The sequence below is a fragment of the Melanerpes formicivorus genome, unplaced genomic scaffold (assembly GCF_026170545.1).
Source record: "Melanerpes formicivorus ecotype bairdi unplaced genomic scaffold, bMelFor1.0.p_v2 SCAF_18, whole genome shotgun sequence".
Lineage (NCBI taxonomy): Eukaryota > Metazoa > Chordata > Aves > Piciformes > Picidae > Melanerpes > Melanerpes formicivorus.
In genome coordinates, this window is record NW_027142370.1 from 6417398 (window position 1) to 6436363 (window position 18966).

Sequence of the window (18966 nt, forward strand, 5' to 3'; positions counted from 1 at the left end):
GAGGCAGAGTGTGAGTTGCGGCCTTTACATTCTGCACAAATGATGTTCTGTTGTCTTTTGAGAGTCTGTGCAGTTATTGCCTGGTGTGACAGTATTTAAATCAAAATACACTGTTATTACATTTTTGGCACATTGAAAGATTGTAACACCAGAACATTCATCATTCTTCTAACTATTGATGCATAGTTTAAAATACTTACTGGCTTTGTGTTTGTACTGTTGTATCACTCTGCTAAAATGTTACACATCTTACTATTGCCTTAATGTTAAGACAATACAGCTGCTGGATTTACTATCACACTTTACTCCTTGAAGCAGTGTTTTGTGAGCTAATTGTATTTGTTCTAGTTCATTTCAGTGAAGCAGGTGAGCTAAAGTAAATTTTAAGCTGCTTGACTATTTTTTTTCCACACATCTATGTTGTAATGGAATGGAAGTGATCATTTGTTACTGCAGAGTGGTGTTAGATGGCTTGTTGCAGATGTTTTTGGTGTTTCTTTTTGTCTTATGGAGTGGCACGTATATCTAAATACTGTAAGAAAAACAAATGTGGCATGGATTTATTTATCATGAGTGGTATCAGAGTCTCAAGTCAAAAATAGCAGAATTATTCAATCAAGACTGAATTGCTGTTGAATGTTTGTGTGGGGGTAGATTGTAAAGTGCCCATTTGTGTTCTGCCTAACACTTCCTAGTGTTTTTCTGTTCCCTTGCTACTACCCCATAAACAAAAAATTCAGTGACTTGCTCTTAATTTCTCAAGTCAAGTTATACAGAGATTGGATTTTGGATATTTATGCTGTCTCCAGTCTTTACTCAGACTTCTTTTCTGTCACTTATTATATAGTCTTGCACTCACTTAAAACAGTTTTCCATCTTGAGTTAGCACTATCAGCTTTTCACTGCAAATAAGTGATGTATAGCAGCAATTCAGAGGATGATAAAATTTCATTTTTTTAGGAGTATAAATCACCTGAAGATGTGACCCTATCACATTTCTCTGGTCCTATATTAAAATGACTATTTTCTTCTTCTTGTCTTTGAAGTGTCACTTGCTCTCCAAAGAAGTGACCATGATGTTTGCATCCTTTTCCTTACCTCAAATCCACATAGTTGTTCTCAACCTGTTTTTCTTCTCACATATTCAGGAATGCCTTAAAGGGAGGATCCTTGGGATTTCTGTGGGAGTTCATATTTCTGTCCTATTTTTTTCACCTCCCTAGGTCTCTGTTTAGTTTCACCTGCAAACCAAACTGAGCCAAACCATTGTTCATGAGAAGCAAGTAAGCCTTTAGTAAGCCTTACTTCTGCTACATCAGGCACTGATCTATGCTGGTTTCATCTTCAAAGGGAGAGTTTCATTTGCATCTGCCTGGCTTGGTGGAAGTCATGTCTGAATTCCTGAAGTTCTTAATCTGTTTTTATTGTGTCAGTATCTTTATGGGATACCTGTACATACAAACATATATAGGTCTAGTAATTAGGGAGCAGCAATTTGTCTTGATACCTTAATTGAAATCACTCTTCATGCTAGACAAGATTAAAGGTGACTGTTTGGTTTTATTCCAGAGAAACAAAAAATTGGGTTCTTGACTAGTTAGAAACAGTTGCAGAACAGGAATATTAAGGGAATGGAGATAATTCTATAACCATGGTGTTTTCTGTCTTTTGGGGTTTTTTTTGTAGTTGTTGCATGAGCTCTTTAAATGTTTCAGGTGTAAAAAGGAACAAACTGCAGCAGCCTATGTTGTGGATGCTGTTTTTTAGAAAGGGACTTAAAAATTACTCTGGGAGTTGCTAATCTTAACCCTTTTTCTTTCCTCATGAGGCCAGTCAGGGAAACAATGCGATGACCCATCTCTCACTCCCCCATTGTTTGTGCTGTCCCTCTGTTTCCCCTGATTTTGGTTTCCTTTGGTTTAAGTATGCAATATAATGCAGGTATACCAAGTGGTTTCTCTGTAGTCAAGGAATTGGCAATGTATTGTGGCATTTTAACTATTGCTTTGCTAACTTACACTTCAACTGCTGCCCTTCCTGCCTGCTGGACCTGTTTTAAAGACCTTTAGAATTTTAGAAATGATAAATCAAATACTTACTGCATTCTGTAATATTTGCACAGCTTGGGGTTGCTTTAGCTTCTCGTGATCAGAAAAGATAATTTAGTAATGCAGATAGCTTGTATCCAAGCTCTCAACACAAAGCACCCGAGGTGATTTTGGTTTTGGAGGGGCAGCTGGACTTGGTGGTCTCTGGAGGTCCCTTCCAACCTCTAACATTCTGTGATTCTGTAACACTTGTGTGCTGTAGAGATGCACTGTTTGCAGAGAGTTAAATATCTTTTTACTTTTTTTCAGGCTAAAATAGCTGTGTCTCCTTTAGATATCCCATTGTGAACTTCTAGACATCAATTTATATTCTACTTGGTAAAAAGGGAGCTATGAGTTTTCCCCTGGGTTGTCTTCTGCCTCACTCCCTTTGGATGTGGAGGATGACTGTACCGTCTGGCACACAAACTTCACCTTGGGCCCTTCTCTAAATGTTTGTGTTTGATGTGTGTCCAAATCTTGCAGATTCTTTGAGACCTTTGTTAGATGTGGCCTATCATAACCATTACCACAGTCAAAACATCCTTATTTTGCATCTTAATTTCAGTAATTCCTTTTTCTTGGCCCATGCAATGTTATCTAATCATTTAGTGTATTCTCCAAGATCACTTTCCTGGTTTGAAAAATCAAGCTGTATTTATGTATCTGATTCTCTTTTGAGCCAAAACTTATTTGTCTGGGCCTTTTAACTTTTCATGGCTTAAGTGCCTTCTAGTATCATCCTTCATCCCAAGATATCCCTGCTGTTAATTGGCTCATCATATGAACCCACACTGGCCAGCTGTTAGTTTTCTTTCTATAAAGTTTCTGCATTCCTTATAAACATCTTTAGTAGAAAATAATTTTTTTCTGCTCCAAATCCCTCCTTAAAAGTCCTTCTGCTGTGATGTCTAAGTAAAAACTGGACAAGACTTATCTCCTGGTGTCCTAAGAATTCTGCCTGTCGAGCTGACCAGCATCAGATGTTCAAGGAAAAGGACTGGAGGGTATTCAAACTATTCACTGTATATTTTCTGATCTTCAGTAACTGTCTGTGATTGTGTCCTTAGCCTGTGGCAGTGCAAAGTAATTTGAGTTAGTGTAGTCATCTTTCATTGACTGCAAACTGCAACTTTCTGCAGTTAAATATTTATTAATGCTTGAAACCCTTTTCTTGTACTCAAACTGTGCCCTCTTTCACTGAGAGCTAATGTAACATGAATTGCCTCGCATTTACTGTGGGCTGGGAGCATGCACATGGACAGTTACATGGCAGTTATCTGGTGTAACAGTAACTGTACAGTTCACAGCTGACTGCCCAGAATTCAGAAGGCCCAAGGTGAAATGCTTGTAAGTAGGGAGAGGGACTGAGAATTACAGAAAACTCAGAATTACAATTTCACCTTGATTTCCACTCCTAGTCTTTTAGCCCATTAAGATCTTGTGTACTTTTAATTTCTCTGCAGTAGTGAAATATATACTTGCTGGCCATATATCATTCTTGATGCTTCTTCACATAGAAAATAGGAAGCATTTGAAAGTATGATTTCCAGTATGGCAGAGCCATTTTCTTCCTGAACATGCCAATAAAATTTTAGTGTGCTGTTGTGTGCTTCCACTCCCTGTGCTTTCCTTTGTGGTGAGGAGAGTCTGAGAGAAATCATAACTTGTGAACTTGATTTTATGGGCTTAGATAAGCATGTTGTGGTATTTGAGAGGGATACAGTGTAAATGTTTATTAATTTTTATTGTAGCAATGTGCAGGCTTCTGGAGTTTGGCTATAGTTGAAGAAATACATTGAATTAAATTTGGAGGTGGGGGAACCCCATGCAGTGCTACAGGCTGGGGTCAGAGTGGCTGGAGAGCAGCCAGGCAGAGAGGGACCTGGGGGTACTGGTCGATGGTAGGCTGAACATGAGCCTGCAGTGTGCCCAGGCAGCCAAGAGGGCCAATGACATCCTGGCCTGCATCAGGAACAGTGTGGCCAGCAGGAGCAGGGAGGTCATTCTGCCCCTGTACACTGCACTGGTTAGGCCACACCTCGAGTACTGTGTCCAGTTCTGGGCCCCTCAGTTTAGGAAGGAGGTTGACTTGCTGGAACGAGTCCAGAGAAGAGCAACAAAGTTGGTGAGGGGTTTGGAACACAGCCCTGTGAGGAAAGACTGAGGGAGCTGGGGTTGCTCAGCCTGGAGAAGAGGAGACTCAGGGGTGACCTTATCACTCTCTACAACTACCTGAAGGGAGGTTGTAGACAGGCTGATGATGGTCTCTTCTCCCAGGCACCCAGTACCAGAACAAGAGGACACAGTCTCAGGCTGCGCCAGGGGAGGTTCAGGTTGGATGTTAGGAAGAAGTTCTATACAGAAAGAGTGATTGCCCATTGGAATGGGCTGCCCAGGGAGGTGGTGGAGTCGCTGTCATTGAAGGTGTTCAGGAGGAGACTTGATGGGGTGCTTGGTGCCATGGGTTAGCTGTTTGGGTGGGTTGGATTGGTTGATGGGTTGGACACGATGATCTTGAAGGTCTCTTCCAACCTGGTTTGGTTTATTCTAATAAAGGTTATTCTAATTCTAATAAAGGTACCTTTAAGAGCTCCTCATGTTTATTTCCCCCCAAAGAGTAATCTCACCATTGTGTTTTCCAAGCTGCACTTAAAGCTAATATGTGAAAAGCAAAAATAATGATCTATAATATTAGTTTTAAAAGTGTTCTCAGCAGAGACTCTCTTCTGGTGGGTATTTTTTAGAGACAATTAAAATAGCTGCTGTGTGGGGTGCATGAGTTTTTACCAAGATTCTTAACTGAGTTTGGGGTTTATCTTAGTAAATGTATTTGTTCTTCTTTTGTGTGTGTGTGGAGCTACCCTACGTTTAGTGTTATGCAAACCTGCACTACAAACATCAGTGTTAATAGCTGAGTATTTTGGTCCTTCACAAATTAATGCCTGTGGTAACTGAATGATTTTAGGCCTGTTCTTATAAACAAGGTCTTACTGATGTGCAAGGAACAGTAATATGTGGCAAAAAGTCCACGGTAACCAAGGTAAGCAGTATAAATGGGGTGTAGGAATCTCCTGTTAGACTAAAAAATCTCCAAGAGAAAATCTCCAGAGCCTACAAATTAAAGACCTCCAATATCATTTTGAAATAAAGCCTTTTATGTAGCAGGAGAGCATTTTTTTTTTCAGCTGATAATCAAATGACACTATTATGCAGGCTTACTAGATTTGCAAATTTACAAGTTTTTACAAGTCAGTTGGGTCCCTTCCTCAGGAAATCAGTTTAAAGTTTTTTTTTCCTGTATTGACTCAAAGAGCCTGGTTGTCCTTAAATCCTTCGGAATATATTTGCCTTATAATTTGGCGGCATTGAGTCAACACCCTTATAGGAACTGTAATGCCATAAAAAGAGAAACTGTTCAATATAGTTTCCAGTTACCTTAGGATCAGATTGGGAGAAACTGGAATGCGCACAATAAAACCTGTGCGAGACTTGAGTGCCATGTTGTTTTGGAAGCAACCGGCGCTTTTCGACATAAAATAGCGTTTGCCAGCTTTGCTCTGCTTCCAATGATTGTAAAGGGATAAAAATGAAAATGCCTGTGACTCTTGAAGTATGCATTTTACTGGGCTTAATTTCTAAACCATGCCTTTATGGGAATTAAAAGCTTCGTGTATAAGTAACTAAGCATCAGTGTTTCCCCTCAGTTCCTTTTTTTATGATACTGAATGTTTTTGCTCTCCCATGTTCTGCAGTAAAGTTCTGTGTAACTCATTTACATTTTGTGCTTAGGAAAAAAATGTGTAGCTTCAGATGTGCTTGGGGAAACTCCATTTTGTAAATAAAAAGTCTTTAAGATTACTCTGGCATCTCCAATATGTATCGTGCTTGCAAGCAGAATGTGCAGATGTTTCTGGGTTTGTATGTAGAGGGCTGTGGTGACAGGTTGGACTTGATGATCTTTGAGGTCATAGTATCATTCAGGGTTGGAAGGGACCACAAGGATCATCTAGTTCCAACCCCGCTGCCATGGGCAGGGACACTCCACACTAGATCAGGCTGGCCAGAGCCTCGTCCAGCCTGGTCTTAAACACCTCCAGGGATGATGCCCCAACCACCTCCCTGGACAACCCATTCTACTCTCATGGTGAAGAACCTCCTCCTCACATCCAGCCGGAATCTCCCCACCTCCAGCTTCATTCCATTCCCCCTAGTCCTATCACTCTCTGATATCCTGAGAAGTCCTTCCCCAGCCTTCCTGTAGGCCCCCTTCAGATACTGGAAGGCCACAATTAGGTCACCTCGGAGCCTTCTCTTCTGCAGAAAGAGAGAGGTCTCTTCCAACCTTAGGAATACTGAATGATACTGAATGAGTGAATGTAGTGAGCAGTAAAATTGCTGCAGGTTGGTTGTGTGTATCCAGAAATTTGACCTTTATTGCAGGTAAGAACTTGTTGCATTCGATGACACAAGTTTAATTGTATTTTTAGTTTCAATTCCCTTTTAGTTTTGCCAACAAAATGAGTCTGATGCAATGAGTTACTTTGATTTTGGCAAGTGATTATGAAAAGAAAGAAACTTGCATTTGCGTACACCTTTAAAGGAAGAGGTCACATCTGACGTGTTTCCTCTGAATAATTTCTAAGACAGGTAACTAAAAGGACTCCACTGCAGTAACTTTTCCTGTCTTCAACTTATTTTTAGTTGACTTGGAGCATATGCGCACCGTGAAAGTCGACAAGCACCAGCGATTCTGTCAGGAAAACAATCTCAGTAGCCATTTCGTCTCAGCCAAGACAGGAGATTCTGTAAGTAAGACAAATAAAAGTCTTGTACAGGTCTTTTCTGTTTCTTTAGTTTTTTTAATGCACCAATGATTTTATACTTCGTGTCTCAAACCATTGAGGACTTGGGCTGCTGTAGATCCTTTTTGCCTGCCTGGCTATGTGAAAAACAGATCTTTGTATGAGTGTGTGGCTTTTTTATTAATTAGAGTGCTTCTCTGATTTGCAGTCTGAGGGGTAGATTTCAGGTACTTGTTTCATCAGACATGTCTGGAGAAGAAGTCTTATGAGGAACAGCTGAGGGAACTTAGATCCTTTAGTCTGGAGAGGAGGCGAAGGTGAGACATTATTGCCCTCTGCAACTCCCTGAAAGGAGGTTGTAGTGAGGTGGGGTTGGTCTCTTCTCCCTAGGATCAGATGATAGAGGGAGAGTAATGGCCTCAAGTTGTGCCAGGGAAGGTTTAGACTGGATATTAGGGAAAAATTCTTAATTGACAGCATTCAGGCATTGGGACAGGCTGCCCTGGGAAGTTGTGGAGTCCCCCTCTCTGGAGGTGTTAAAAAAATGTGTAGACATGATACTTCAGAACAGGGTTTAATGGCCATGGTGCTGTTGGCATGATGGTTGGTCTTGATTTTATTCCAACCAAAATAGTTTTATGATTCTATGATTTTAGTATGGAAATAGTCTAGTTTATGCATCAGCATGAGAAAAGAGACCAGCTGGATCTCTGCTGTAGTTAAAAGTATTCCATTGTTCCAGATGGAGTTCCATCTATTGCCCATCAAGATAGAAACTTTCACCGTTTGGTAATGTCACAAGACCCTGTTACAGTGAAAGTTTTCAGTATGGGTCCTGAGCCATGGGAGACGCTCCCTCTGCAGGCCCAGTGAAATTTGAACATTCTGGTATTTGTAATGCTTTGCAGAGCACATTTTTGAACAGTCTTTTGACTCTGAACTAACTAGGTTATTTGTTTTAGTTGGAAGTGTATGGAAGAAAGAATTCTTTTTCAGTTGACTGTCTCAGTCAAATTAAGTCACATTGTATTGTTCTGCTTGATGTCTGTCATATGCCTCCTGACTTTGTCATTCCCATGAAATAATCCTGTATCTGTCTCCTTCAGGTTGGTTCTGACAGCATTATTTATTTTTATGTTATTGAATGGTAACACCATGTTCAATTATCTGGAAGTATAATTCTGTAACACAAATGGAATCATTTGTTTTTTTTAACATCTTTGATGAAACTTCTGCCCTGGACTGCCTAATTTCATAGGATAATAGTTTTTTTCTGTGAAGTCTAACAATATTGCTGTTACAAATGCAGCGAGTCATGATTCTGCTTAGAGTTTGTGTGAAATCTTTGGCACTGTTTTTGTTTAAAGTGTAAAAATGTAAGGGGTTTATGTATGAAGAAAAACCTTGTAACCCTTCACTCAGTGAAATGTGGGTCTGATAAAATGTATTCCACAACCTTTTTGTGGGAGGAGGTAATAGGAACAGCTCTTTTTATAAGGTTTATATATATATATATAACATAACAAATGATGAAGGAATCTTCATTAGGCCTTTTTCATTGAGTCATGAATTGCAGCAGCATCCTGCTGTATATAATAATGGCAATTTTTTGACTCAGTGCTTAAAATCAAAAGTAAACCTGAAAATATCTAGAAAGCATTAACCATGTATCTGTTTAAATATCTACTAACATAAGAAGCTATGAGTGTAGTTTTCAATACTGAATTTTTAGTTTCAATATGGAATTCAATTAACTTTCACTGTTGTCACACATCTTTCAAAATCATTTATTTGGGTTGTAGTGCAGGAAAGACAGAGTATTTACCCTAGGCAGTGATTTGAGAAGAGGCCATCCATTGCTACTGTGCATATAGCCTTGGAGTCTTAAATACTCAGTTAAGATAAATGATTTGTTTTGTTTGCCTCTAATATTTCCAACAGGCTTATTTGTAAAAGATAATTTTATGTATGTAGATAAGCCCAGAAGTCTCCTTAGGGGAGCAAAAAAGAAGCATGAAAAGTAGAGCAAGCTATCTTATTGTCCATCAAATTGTGTAACAAAAACATTGAAGTTGTGCGTGCTGCTTTGTGCACAAAGCATCCTCATGGCAGGTGAGGACATCTCAGAACCTGGTGTGGGTTAAAGTAGGTCTCTGGAAAAGGTAAGCATCTCCAAGATTTCCTTTCTTGCTATGTGGATGCTAGTTGAATAGACCAGTAATAGACCAAGGAGGCCAGAGGAGAGAGATTGTTTTGGAAGCTACCACATTTTGTTGATTGTGGCAGTAATTTGCTCCTGGTTTTGATCTCAGATGTAAGAAGAGATTGTGTACATTGACTTTTCATTGAAAATGGCTAAAAACACTTACACAGGCCTAACCTTTTGAGGGTGGCAGCTGCAGGCTGAAAAGCAATGTTTGTTGGTAGTTTAGATTGTGAGCCTAGTCAAATCACTATGTAGACATAGTGTAGTGTGACAATAGTGTTCAGCAGCAGTGCAAGCTCCTCTTTAACTTCTGTTCTTTAATCTCAGTTAAAATGCAGCTGCCTAAATAGTAAGATTGACAAACTGGATTTAGATGAAGTAAAGGAGTAGTTTAAGGTAGCATTGCTGCCCACTGTTGTCTGTTACACCATGTCCAAAGTCTTAACTGCCAGGCTGCTGCATGCCATACAACATCTCGCTTGTTTCCTAGGCCCTTCTGTTCAGTGTAATACCCGTACTGTTTTGTAAGACTCTTCAGGACAAAAGTGTCATTGGGTCTGTATAGCTAATGATTTTTTAAGCATGTGCAGTAGAGATTTTGGTGATCTTGATGCACAGTTCTGCTGGTCTTCATTTCAGAAACCTGCATCTCTACTGCACAATACACTGGCAAGGTATTTTGGTGCTGAGCGTCAGTGAATACCCTTATTCATATTTTATAGCACTGAGAGTAGTATTTGAGAGGTGGGCTGTGTAAAAGGCTGTTTAAACTTGGGTCTCTGGAGGCAGAGTAGAAGTGTTGCTTGACAGTGCAGCATACTGTTCATTCCTTGTACCATTGTTGAGTTATATTTTCCAATTTTCAAACACAATCGACTGTTCCAGATGAGGTTATTTTCAGCTCTGTTTTGTACAGGTCATAATTTTGTATATCTCATCGTTTACAGTTCAAGGATGGTTTGATGTATTTGAAAGAACCTCAAGGATGTCTGTTTTTAATCATTTAAGTGAAATTTAATTTTTTTTCCATAGGTCTTCCTGTGTTTTCAGAGAATTGCTGCTGACATACTTGGCATCAAATTAAACAAAGCAGAACTGGAACAATCACAGGTGATTTTCCACAACCACATGCTCTTTCTTAGTATTTTATCTAGTACTAACAAAAAAAAAGTCATTGTGCATTAATAACTTCTTGAAAGCAAGCTGAATCTGTTGCTCTGAAACCACTTTCACAACAGCTTTTTCTGAACTGTAACAATTCCTTATTTATCCATCATGATTAGCTTTTTGAAACAGGAAAAGGTATATCCAAAACATTAAGGGAAAACTTCAGTTGGAGAGTCCTTTGCTTGAAGCCACTAGTTAAAATTGGTTTAGAAATTCAAACCCATTTATGTGTGTATATGCAGGTAGCATGGGAGATACTCTTATAGATACATATACTGTACGTTGATGTCAGGATGCAGTTTTCATGACAATTGTTCTTAACTCTTTAAGGGTTTAAAACAATTTCACTTTAGAACACTGTGTAAGTGAACAATGTCTATTTAGAACAACTGTAAGTGATAGAAGGCATAAGCTGCTGTGAGTGGAAAGGCTCTAAGTCGATCTTCATTGCACTCATACAGGAATAAATACTATTTGTCACTCAAAGTCAGGAATTAACTACATGTAAAGCCTATGTTTAATTAAGCTGAGATTTTTAGTCTTCTTCATGGGCATGTTTAACACAGGACTCAGCAGTCACTATCTGCTTCAGGGGCTTTGTGAGGTCACTATTTCCCATTTTATTCTGAGGAGCAAATGAGAACTGAATCCTGCTCTAGTTTGATATACCCATTCTCTGCAGCAGGCAGACCTGAGGAATCATGTGTTTGGGTAGCTATTACACTTCTCTGGCATCAGCAGTTATGTTTCTCAATATACCAGTCCCAAATAATCTGCATAGTTTCTGCCCTTGCATTTTGTGTTTCGTTGATTGCATTTGGTTACCTTGGGGTTTTTATGCCGTTTGTTCTGCAGTAAGACAGGCCTGAGAGAGGGGAGAATGTTTCCCAGCAATAGGTGGGAAGGTTTGTCAAGAAGGTTGCCCAAGTTCTCTTATGCAGATTAGCAGTGAATTAGGGATGTGAATATAGCAATTTCACTGTGAACACATGGCAAGACCCTGCTGCATGTCCTGCTCTAAGGTGGACCAGAGCTTTGTTGCAGTTCATGCAATTCAGTAGTTGCTGCATGCAAAATGACTCTGGGAACATTGTTTTAGGACCTTATGAATTAATTGGGAAGAGGTGTTTTCACTATTTTTAAATCTTTGCACTGTAACTACATAATTAAAATGTGAGTCCTTGCTTGACTGTGTCTACCAGAGCTGGAAGTCACTTACTTTTTATCATCTGAAGTTAAGAGATTAAAAATGTGTTAATTGTTCAAATAAGCAAGCCAGAGTTTTTCTAATATAACCCTTTTTCCTTTACCACCTCCTTCTTCCTAGTTCCTGCTTCTAAAAATATTTATCCTGCCAGTAAGGCTGTGTGCAGAAGTTTAAACCAAAAAGCCTTTATGCAAACCCAGTTTCAGTAACCTCAAAAACAAAGCTTATCCTACCGAGGCAACCCTTACTATAAAATCACAGAATCACCAAGGTTGGAAGAGACCTCAAAGATCATCAAGTCCAACCTGTCCACAGACCTCATGACTAAATGATGTCTGAGCTTACAATACACTTAATTTTAAACTTACTTACTGAACAAAGAGCTGTTCTAGTGGTGTAATATCCTGGAACTGCTGCTGACTACCAACACTAAGTACCACAAAATGGGTCAACGGTTTTATAAAGAGGAAAAAAAAGAAGGCAAACCATTTTTTTTTCCCTACAGCTTGGTCTCCTTCTTTTTGAAATACACAATGAATATGTAATTTCTGAAAGTGTTTTGCCACAGTAGTGTTTACAGGCTGTGTTGAAGTGGTCAACTAGAAAACTGTATTGCAAACAGTGAAATGGTAAAACATACTTACAGTGCATACCTGACAAGCAAAGCTAAGGAGCTTTAGATAGCTGCAACTTCTAGGTAGAGAAATACTGGGTGTGTTTCTTTTCAGTGATCTTTTACTGCTAAGACACCATTCACCTATTGTTCTCAGCTCTATGATTACATTTATATAAATAATTCAGCTCATAGAGAGTTCTTTATTATTCTTTTTTGCTTGTTTAGCTAGCAGTGGAACATCAGTCTTAAGACCTTTCTGTGGTGCCGTGTTCTAGTACCATGAGTGTAAGCTTGTAGATAGGTATGGAAATACTTATGATAAATAAGGATATACACAAAATGGTAGCATTCCAAAAAAAAGTATATATTTTTTAGGTATTTTTAAAGTATGAACCTTGATATAGCCTTGACTCAAAACTCAAATTGGTATCAGCTTTAGGTTTCCATCTACCTTAGTCTTACAGTTACAGAATGAATGTAGAGGATTACAGAATTAATGTAGAGGATTACAGAATTAGTTACAGAATTAATTTTCTCCTACCTTAGTATTAATTATAGAATCAATGCTGTTGAGCAGGGCAATGGAATATTTAATGTGTGGATCAGTGATATTAGGCAAATTGCAGTAGCAGTAGTCTAGAAATAGTTAATATGCATAAATTCCTCACTTTGGCCCACACATTATTGTTAGTGTGAATCTAAGATGTAAGGATTGAAAAAAGAAAGGTTAAAAAAAACCTCAAACACCTGAAAAGCCAAGAACAACAATACCAAAACCAACAAAAACCTCCCCCCAAGCCAACCAACCAAAACCCAACCAAACAAAAAACCAACAAAAGAAGAAATGAAACCAGTAACTGGAGTTCAATAGGAAGGAAACTTCATTGCACCGGTCAGGTACAGCAGGAGTCACACAGGTGCTACACTGTGCATGTAGCCCAAGAGTGAGAGCTGGAGAGCAGCTGTCTGACTTTGCACAGCTCCCCTAATGGAGCACCATTTCAGTCTACTCCAAACAAGCAACAGTTCTTTGTTACCAGTAAAATGTTTGCTTCCTTTGAGAGAGCTGTTTTGAGTGGGTTGGAGGAATTGCCCCAATTTAAGGCAGCGTGAAACCGAAGGGGATTCTATTGGAGTTTCTGTCTGTTAGCTGGATCTTAAGGTTCATTGTAGTATGGAACCAAATACCCTGGTCACCTCTTCAGACAGAGGAGAAAAAGCCTCTGCATAAAACTGGAGAAGGAAAACTTCAACCTTCGTATCCTCAGGGGGATGAATAGAAGGACATTTCTTGAGGCAAGTTTATTAGTCTGCAGTGGAAAAGCCTAAGTGAAGTAGTGTGTAGATGCTGTTTCCCGAAAGCATGGAGCTGGTCTCTTGGCTGGAGAGAGGTGGTGTTAGATGATGTTGCCATTACTAGGTTTCTGGTTTACCACAGACCTTTTTTATGTCAGATACAAGTCCCTTAGTATGGTGGTAGTGTTTTGGTTGTTTTTTTAATTTCCATCTGCAAAATGGGCACAGGCTTCCTTAAATTACAGAACAGTTAGGTGAATGTGCTTCTTAACATTTTTAAGGCTTTTAATACTCCAGCTATTGGACTGTAAGAGTAGATAAATAAATAGGTGGATGGTAGATAGATGCTATATAAAGAAACAAAAGCAATACAACAGTGTGACTCATCCTTAAATCAGTAACTGTGCAAGTGGTGACTTGGATTTAAACTTTAAAGAGTAAAATACTTGGTGCACATGAGTAAAAACTACAGTTTACTTGCTGGACTAGAGCTTTGCATTTCCCAGAGTTTGTGGAACATGTGATTTCCTCATGAGAAAGTTGTTACTTGAATAGGTTTGTCAGAGACCATCAGATGTCCTCAAAGTGGTAACTAAGTATATAAGGTGAAACACTGAGGTTGTGTAAAATGCCACCAGTGCAATGCTGTATGTGGTCTGTGTTTTGTTATGTATATCTTCATTATTGCTGATTGTTTAATTTTGAGAATACTGTTTAAAAAGTGGCATTTTTTGGGTGCTGTGCCTGAAGATCAGATTTCTTATGTTTAAAATCAATTGTAATTATCACACTCACTAGAAAGAGCTTAGAAGGGGCTCACAGATGGTTAGAAATAAGTAATAGGAATCCCAAACCCAGTATTTGATTTTGTATGAATGGGCTTTTGAGCTTTGATGTCTGGCAGAACTGCAGCAGTTCTAGTGCAAAGTAGATGGGGTTCTTGGTCCCTTTCAAGTGAACAGCACAACTGCTGTTAATTGGCTGCAAGAACAAGCCTTAGAAACGGGGTTATTTACCATGTATCATTATAGAAAACAGCTACAGCAGTCTAAAATATTAATGCAACCCAAGTCACTGCCCTTTTGCTGGAATTTATCACTCCCACAGCAGAATCAGAAAATGGAAGGTGATCATGTGCCTTGGCCACATCAGGGTGAAGTTGAGCAGCTTAGCTTAAACTGCTGCTGAAAGTTGTTTTTAAGCGAAGCTGCCAGACTTTGTGCTGAAGCGGACGAGGTGCAAGTACACGTTACATTCCACCAGCTCTCCTTTGGCAGCAGTGATCTCCAGCAGAGGAGTAGGACAGACATTTGGGGGTGGTAAGTTTTCAAACTGTCTCAGCTAGAGCTACTAAACCTTGTCTGTTAACATGCTGAGATGACTGTTAATCAAACCTTCGTTTGAACAAAGCTGTGGTGAAACAAAGAACTAGATTGCTCTTTTATAACATCTCTATGCGTGACTGCAAAGGAAAGCATGTTTTTGGAGTGGACCAGTTCCAAAGTAAGAAAAGAGCAGATTCTGACTTCTTTTCAGTCCTCAAAATATTCTGCCTTTTAAATCGCAAGGGTCTGATGAAATTTGAGGAAATAGCTCCTTTACTAATCAAATGTTTTTCTTGCTATATTTTTCACTTTCAACTGTAGTGTAAAAACTGCATGGGGTACAGCTTTGTTCCTTGGCACTGGCAAGAGCTAGCATTTTTGTAAGCGATGTGTAGTTTTCTCTTTAACTAAATGCCAGTTCAGCAAACTAGGGGATGTGTGCCAGCTTTGTACAATAAAATGTTTGGCAGATCAGTCAGATCTGGAATTCAGAGCACCTGTGCCAAGAAAGGTTGTTTCTCGTTATGGACAGTGGTTTGAGCCGTGGCAATGACATGCCATAGGAACTGCTGCAAAGGAGGCCAAGTTTTTTATTGGAGTTAAAAGAAATGTTGCAGCGGTATTGTTTTATTCTTATTTAGATGAAATACCTTTAGAAAATCCAAGTCATTTATGATAGTCAGTTTCTTCCTAAGCGTGGGTCACTAAACCTGCCTGTGTTTACATGATGGGATTTAGACCAATGTTTTGAGGAACAATTAATTGCCTACTGATTGCAAGACTTTTCTTTTTTCCCCCTTCAGCTCTAGTCAAAAGATTGGTATGAAGGAACTAGGTCCTGTGAGGTCAGATAACACTGTTTAATGCTGAAACTCCTACTACCGCCTTACATGGGATTTGGCAACCTTTCCCTTGATAACATCAGGCCAGGAGTCCACTAAATCATGAATGTTGTCCACTAGATAAGATAATATGAATGTAATCAATTAAACTCAAGAAGGGTACATCAGCAGCTAATAAATCTAGATCTCTTACCCACCGGTTCAATTGACATGCAAGTTTTATTTAGAGACATAATTTTTAACATGTACTGTTTAAATATTCATATGATCCAGTTTAAATCTGGTTTCCTCTAACAGTATTAGTCTTGAAAATATGTTGTGTAAATGTTGAAGTGATCAAGAAAAAGATTGTCAAATAGCCCAGGGTATCTTTCACAGCAGAGCTACCTCTGTTACTTCTCGGCTGAAATGGTTCTATGGATTTTCCTCCCCTCTGCATGAACATTGTATTAATGGTGAGAAAACCTTCAGCAGTTTTGTTTGCCTTCAAGGGGATAAATGAGAGCCTTTTAGGTTTGTATGAAGTAAAGAAAAATCAAAGCTTGCAGCACCCAGATGTGAGGCTGGTAATTTGTGTCACTGTTTTTGGTTACATGTTTAGCTACAATGCAATAGTTAGGTACTGGAAATGATGCATGTGTGCACATAGTACACTTGTTAGAGTTGCTGATAGGGAGCACATTAGGAAACCTAATGTAATATTTAACTACCTTAGACTTAAAAAGAACAGCCCATTGCTATCTTTTCTTCCACTGAATTGCCTTCCTATTTATTCTATCCCTTCTCTTGCTTTAATACACTTTCATTGACTGCATGTATGAATGTTTCACTTTGATGCTTTGAAAGGAAGAAGCTTGAGGAACAGCCCTGATGCTGATGGCAATGCTTCCAACTAGACTTGTTGCTCTTGTGTCAGCATAAGGCCTAAAAAAGAAATGCACTTTTGTTTTGCTTCTGCATAGCCTTTTTTATGTCATTCATTCATTCTCTTCAGCTACTGATCAATCTCTCTCTTTTTTTTCCCTCCTCTTCTCTTCTTACATTCTTCTTCTTGCCCTCTATCCATTATGTTGATACATGATTAACAGCATGTTGTCAGGGCAGAACTAGTGAAATATCCTGAAGAAGATAACCAACACCACAACACTTCCAACTGCCAGAGCAAAGTCTGCTCAATGCAGTAGTTCAGGTATTGATGGAAAACTTGTTTGTGTCTTCCCCCCCCCCCCCAGCTGTATTGCTTTTATGTGAAGTAACAACAGTTACAGTAAGTTCAACTGGAAAAATATATATTGTCTCTGTCAGCACTTGTAATACTTAGCATTAATTTGGAGCTCTGAGTGCAAGCACATGGTGTTTCTAATAACTGGATAGTTCATAGATACTTAAAAATACTTAATATTACTTTGTTTAGTGAGGTCCTTTAGTGCTGCATGTTCAAAATAGCTGCCTCAAATGGAAATAGACACAAAACATTTCCTTTTCCCCGTGTAGGAGAGACCAACCATCTTACCAAATGCTTTATGAATAGCAATGGGTAATATCTGTTGGATCATATTAGAAAATAGATATTTATGGTATGTTTTAATTTAGTCTTTGGTGGATCTGTCTATCAAAGCATTTGAAATATGGTTGGTTTTGAAACCTGCTTTGAATTTCTGTTTGTAGTCTCTTGTGACGTGCTTGGTGTAAAGCAGGAAAGACAGACTTACCATACAAGTGCAGCGCAGGCAGTTAAATAGTGCGTACTGTAGTCTTTGTAAAGAGATATGGCTTTATTATTTCCACACAAATCAGTTTTCATGGAAGTAAAACTATTCATTGCTTTTGCAAAAAAAAAAAGTCATGTTCCCTTTGTAGTGCCATGAAAACCTACTGAGGCACTGCCTTCTGCTTAGTATGGATAAACTGGTATTTAGAGTGAGAACTAGCAGCTGATAAGATTTTCTGTAAGTAATGAGAAAAATCCTAAAGGGTGTCAATTTTGCTTAACTTTTTCACTTCATGTTGCATAACAAAATCTCTGTTGATTGCTTTGCTAGCACAAAGCTCACATTTTCTGACTGTTACTGTGTTTTCTTTTATGACAGAGAGTGGTGAAGGCAGATATTGTCAACTACAGTCAGGAGCCCGTGACAAGAACCGTTAATCCTCCTAGAAGCTCCATGTGTGCGGTCCAATGACTGTGCTGCTCTTCTCTGTTTTGATACCTTCAGCAGTCCTCCTACCTTGACACAGGCTCTGGGATTCCCTGGAACTTTATTTTAACAGTGACCATCGCAGCAGTGCAATTAGAGGTTTCCAAAGCGTGTTGCACCATTGTACCTTGAGAAGCAACAAGGCAGTTTTTTTGACTGGCTGAAATTCAAACATGAGGCCACACACCTCAAAAAAAAAAATTAAGATCTATATTCTTTTAAATTATATTTAAATAAAGCAGTGTAAATGTTTTTATATGTTTTCTCCTATCTGATTGATTCCTGGGATAAAAACCGAAGGAAGAAGTCCTGCATTCAGAATACTTTTAAAGGCATCACAGTGGAAGGGTATTTTAGAATAGAATAAACCAGGTTGGAAGAGAGTTTCAAGATCATCATGTCCAACCTATCAACCAATCCAGCCCACCTAAACAACTAACCCATGGCACCAAGCACCCCATCAAGTCTCCTCCTGAACACCTCCAATGATGGTGACTCCACCACCTCCCCGGACAGCCCATTCCAATGGGCAATCACTCTCTCTGTATAGAACTTCTTCCTAACATCCAGCCTAAACCTCCCCTGGCGCAGCCTGAGACTGTGTCCTCTTGTTCTGGTGCTGGCTTTTGCCAAAGCACATAGAGAAAAGAATACTTTTTGTTTTCCACCCATCCTGTGATATGAACTGACACTCAGCAAAATGCAACCCGGAAGAGCTAGTGGTGGAATAATTCAAAGCACAGGAACTATTTTATCTGGGTATAATTTGGAAAGTATTCCAATTATATATATACACATAGTGCAAAATGTTTAAATTGTATCCAGTAAAGAACAGCACTTGAAATAAAGTGTAAGATAAAAATAGTTACTTTTCTGAAGTCTCAGGTTGTCTCCATGAATGTTCTGAAAAATGCTAGTGGGTTTGTGTGTTTACTACCACATCAGCATTACTTCTGCACTGGTAGATGTGCTCATATCTTCATGAATATAGATCACAGTATCACAGTATACAGTGAACTTCAGTCAACAGTTTGGGTTGTATATGTTGAGTGATGTATTCAACATGCATTAGAAACTGTTGATGGATCAACTAGGATCAGTTGTTTTTAATAACTGAATGACTTAGCCTGGTACTCTTCCCTTTCTAGCTCAGACTAAATGACAAATAAAAAGCTGTCTGCTCTGTGGTCATCACATTGCTCTGCTCCTTGTCTCGC

General features: G+C 39.0%; 1 protein-coding gene across 3 annotated transcripts in view; it reads left to right on the forward strand.

Annotated features, from left to right (window-relative positions):
• RAB28 (RAB28, member RAS oncogene family) overlaps positions 1-18005 on the forward strand; it is a 56862-nt gene extending 38857 nt beyond the window's left edge. For 2 of the 3 annotated variants that reach the window (XM_068149466.1, XM_068149464.1), the window contains exons 5-8: positions 6792-6895; positions 10131-10208; positions 16640-16740; positions 17642-17729. In XM_068149466.1, coding sequence (XP_068005567.1) covers positions 6792-6895; positions 10131-10208; positions 16640-16735 — 278 coding nt within the window. In that variant the 3' untranslated portion in view covers positions 16736-16740; positions 17642-17729. Of the gene's footprint in view, positions 1-6791; positions 6896-10130; positions 10209-16639; positions 16741-17641 lie in introns of all 3 variants that reach the window. The other variant, XM_068149465.1, reaches the window with a different exon arrangement.
• Positions 18006-18966: the final 961 nt, after the last annotated feature.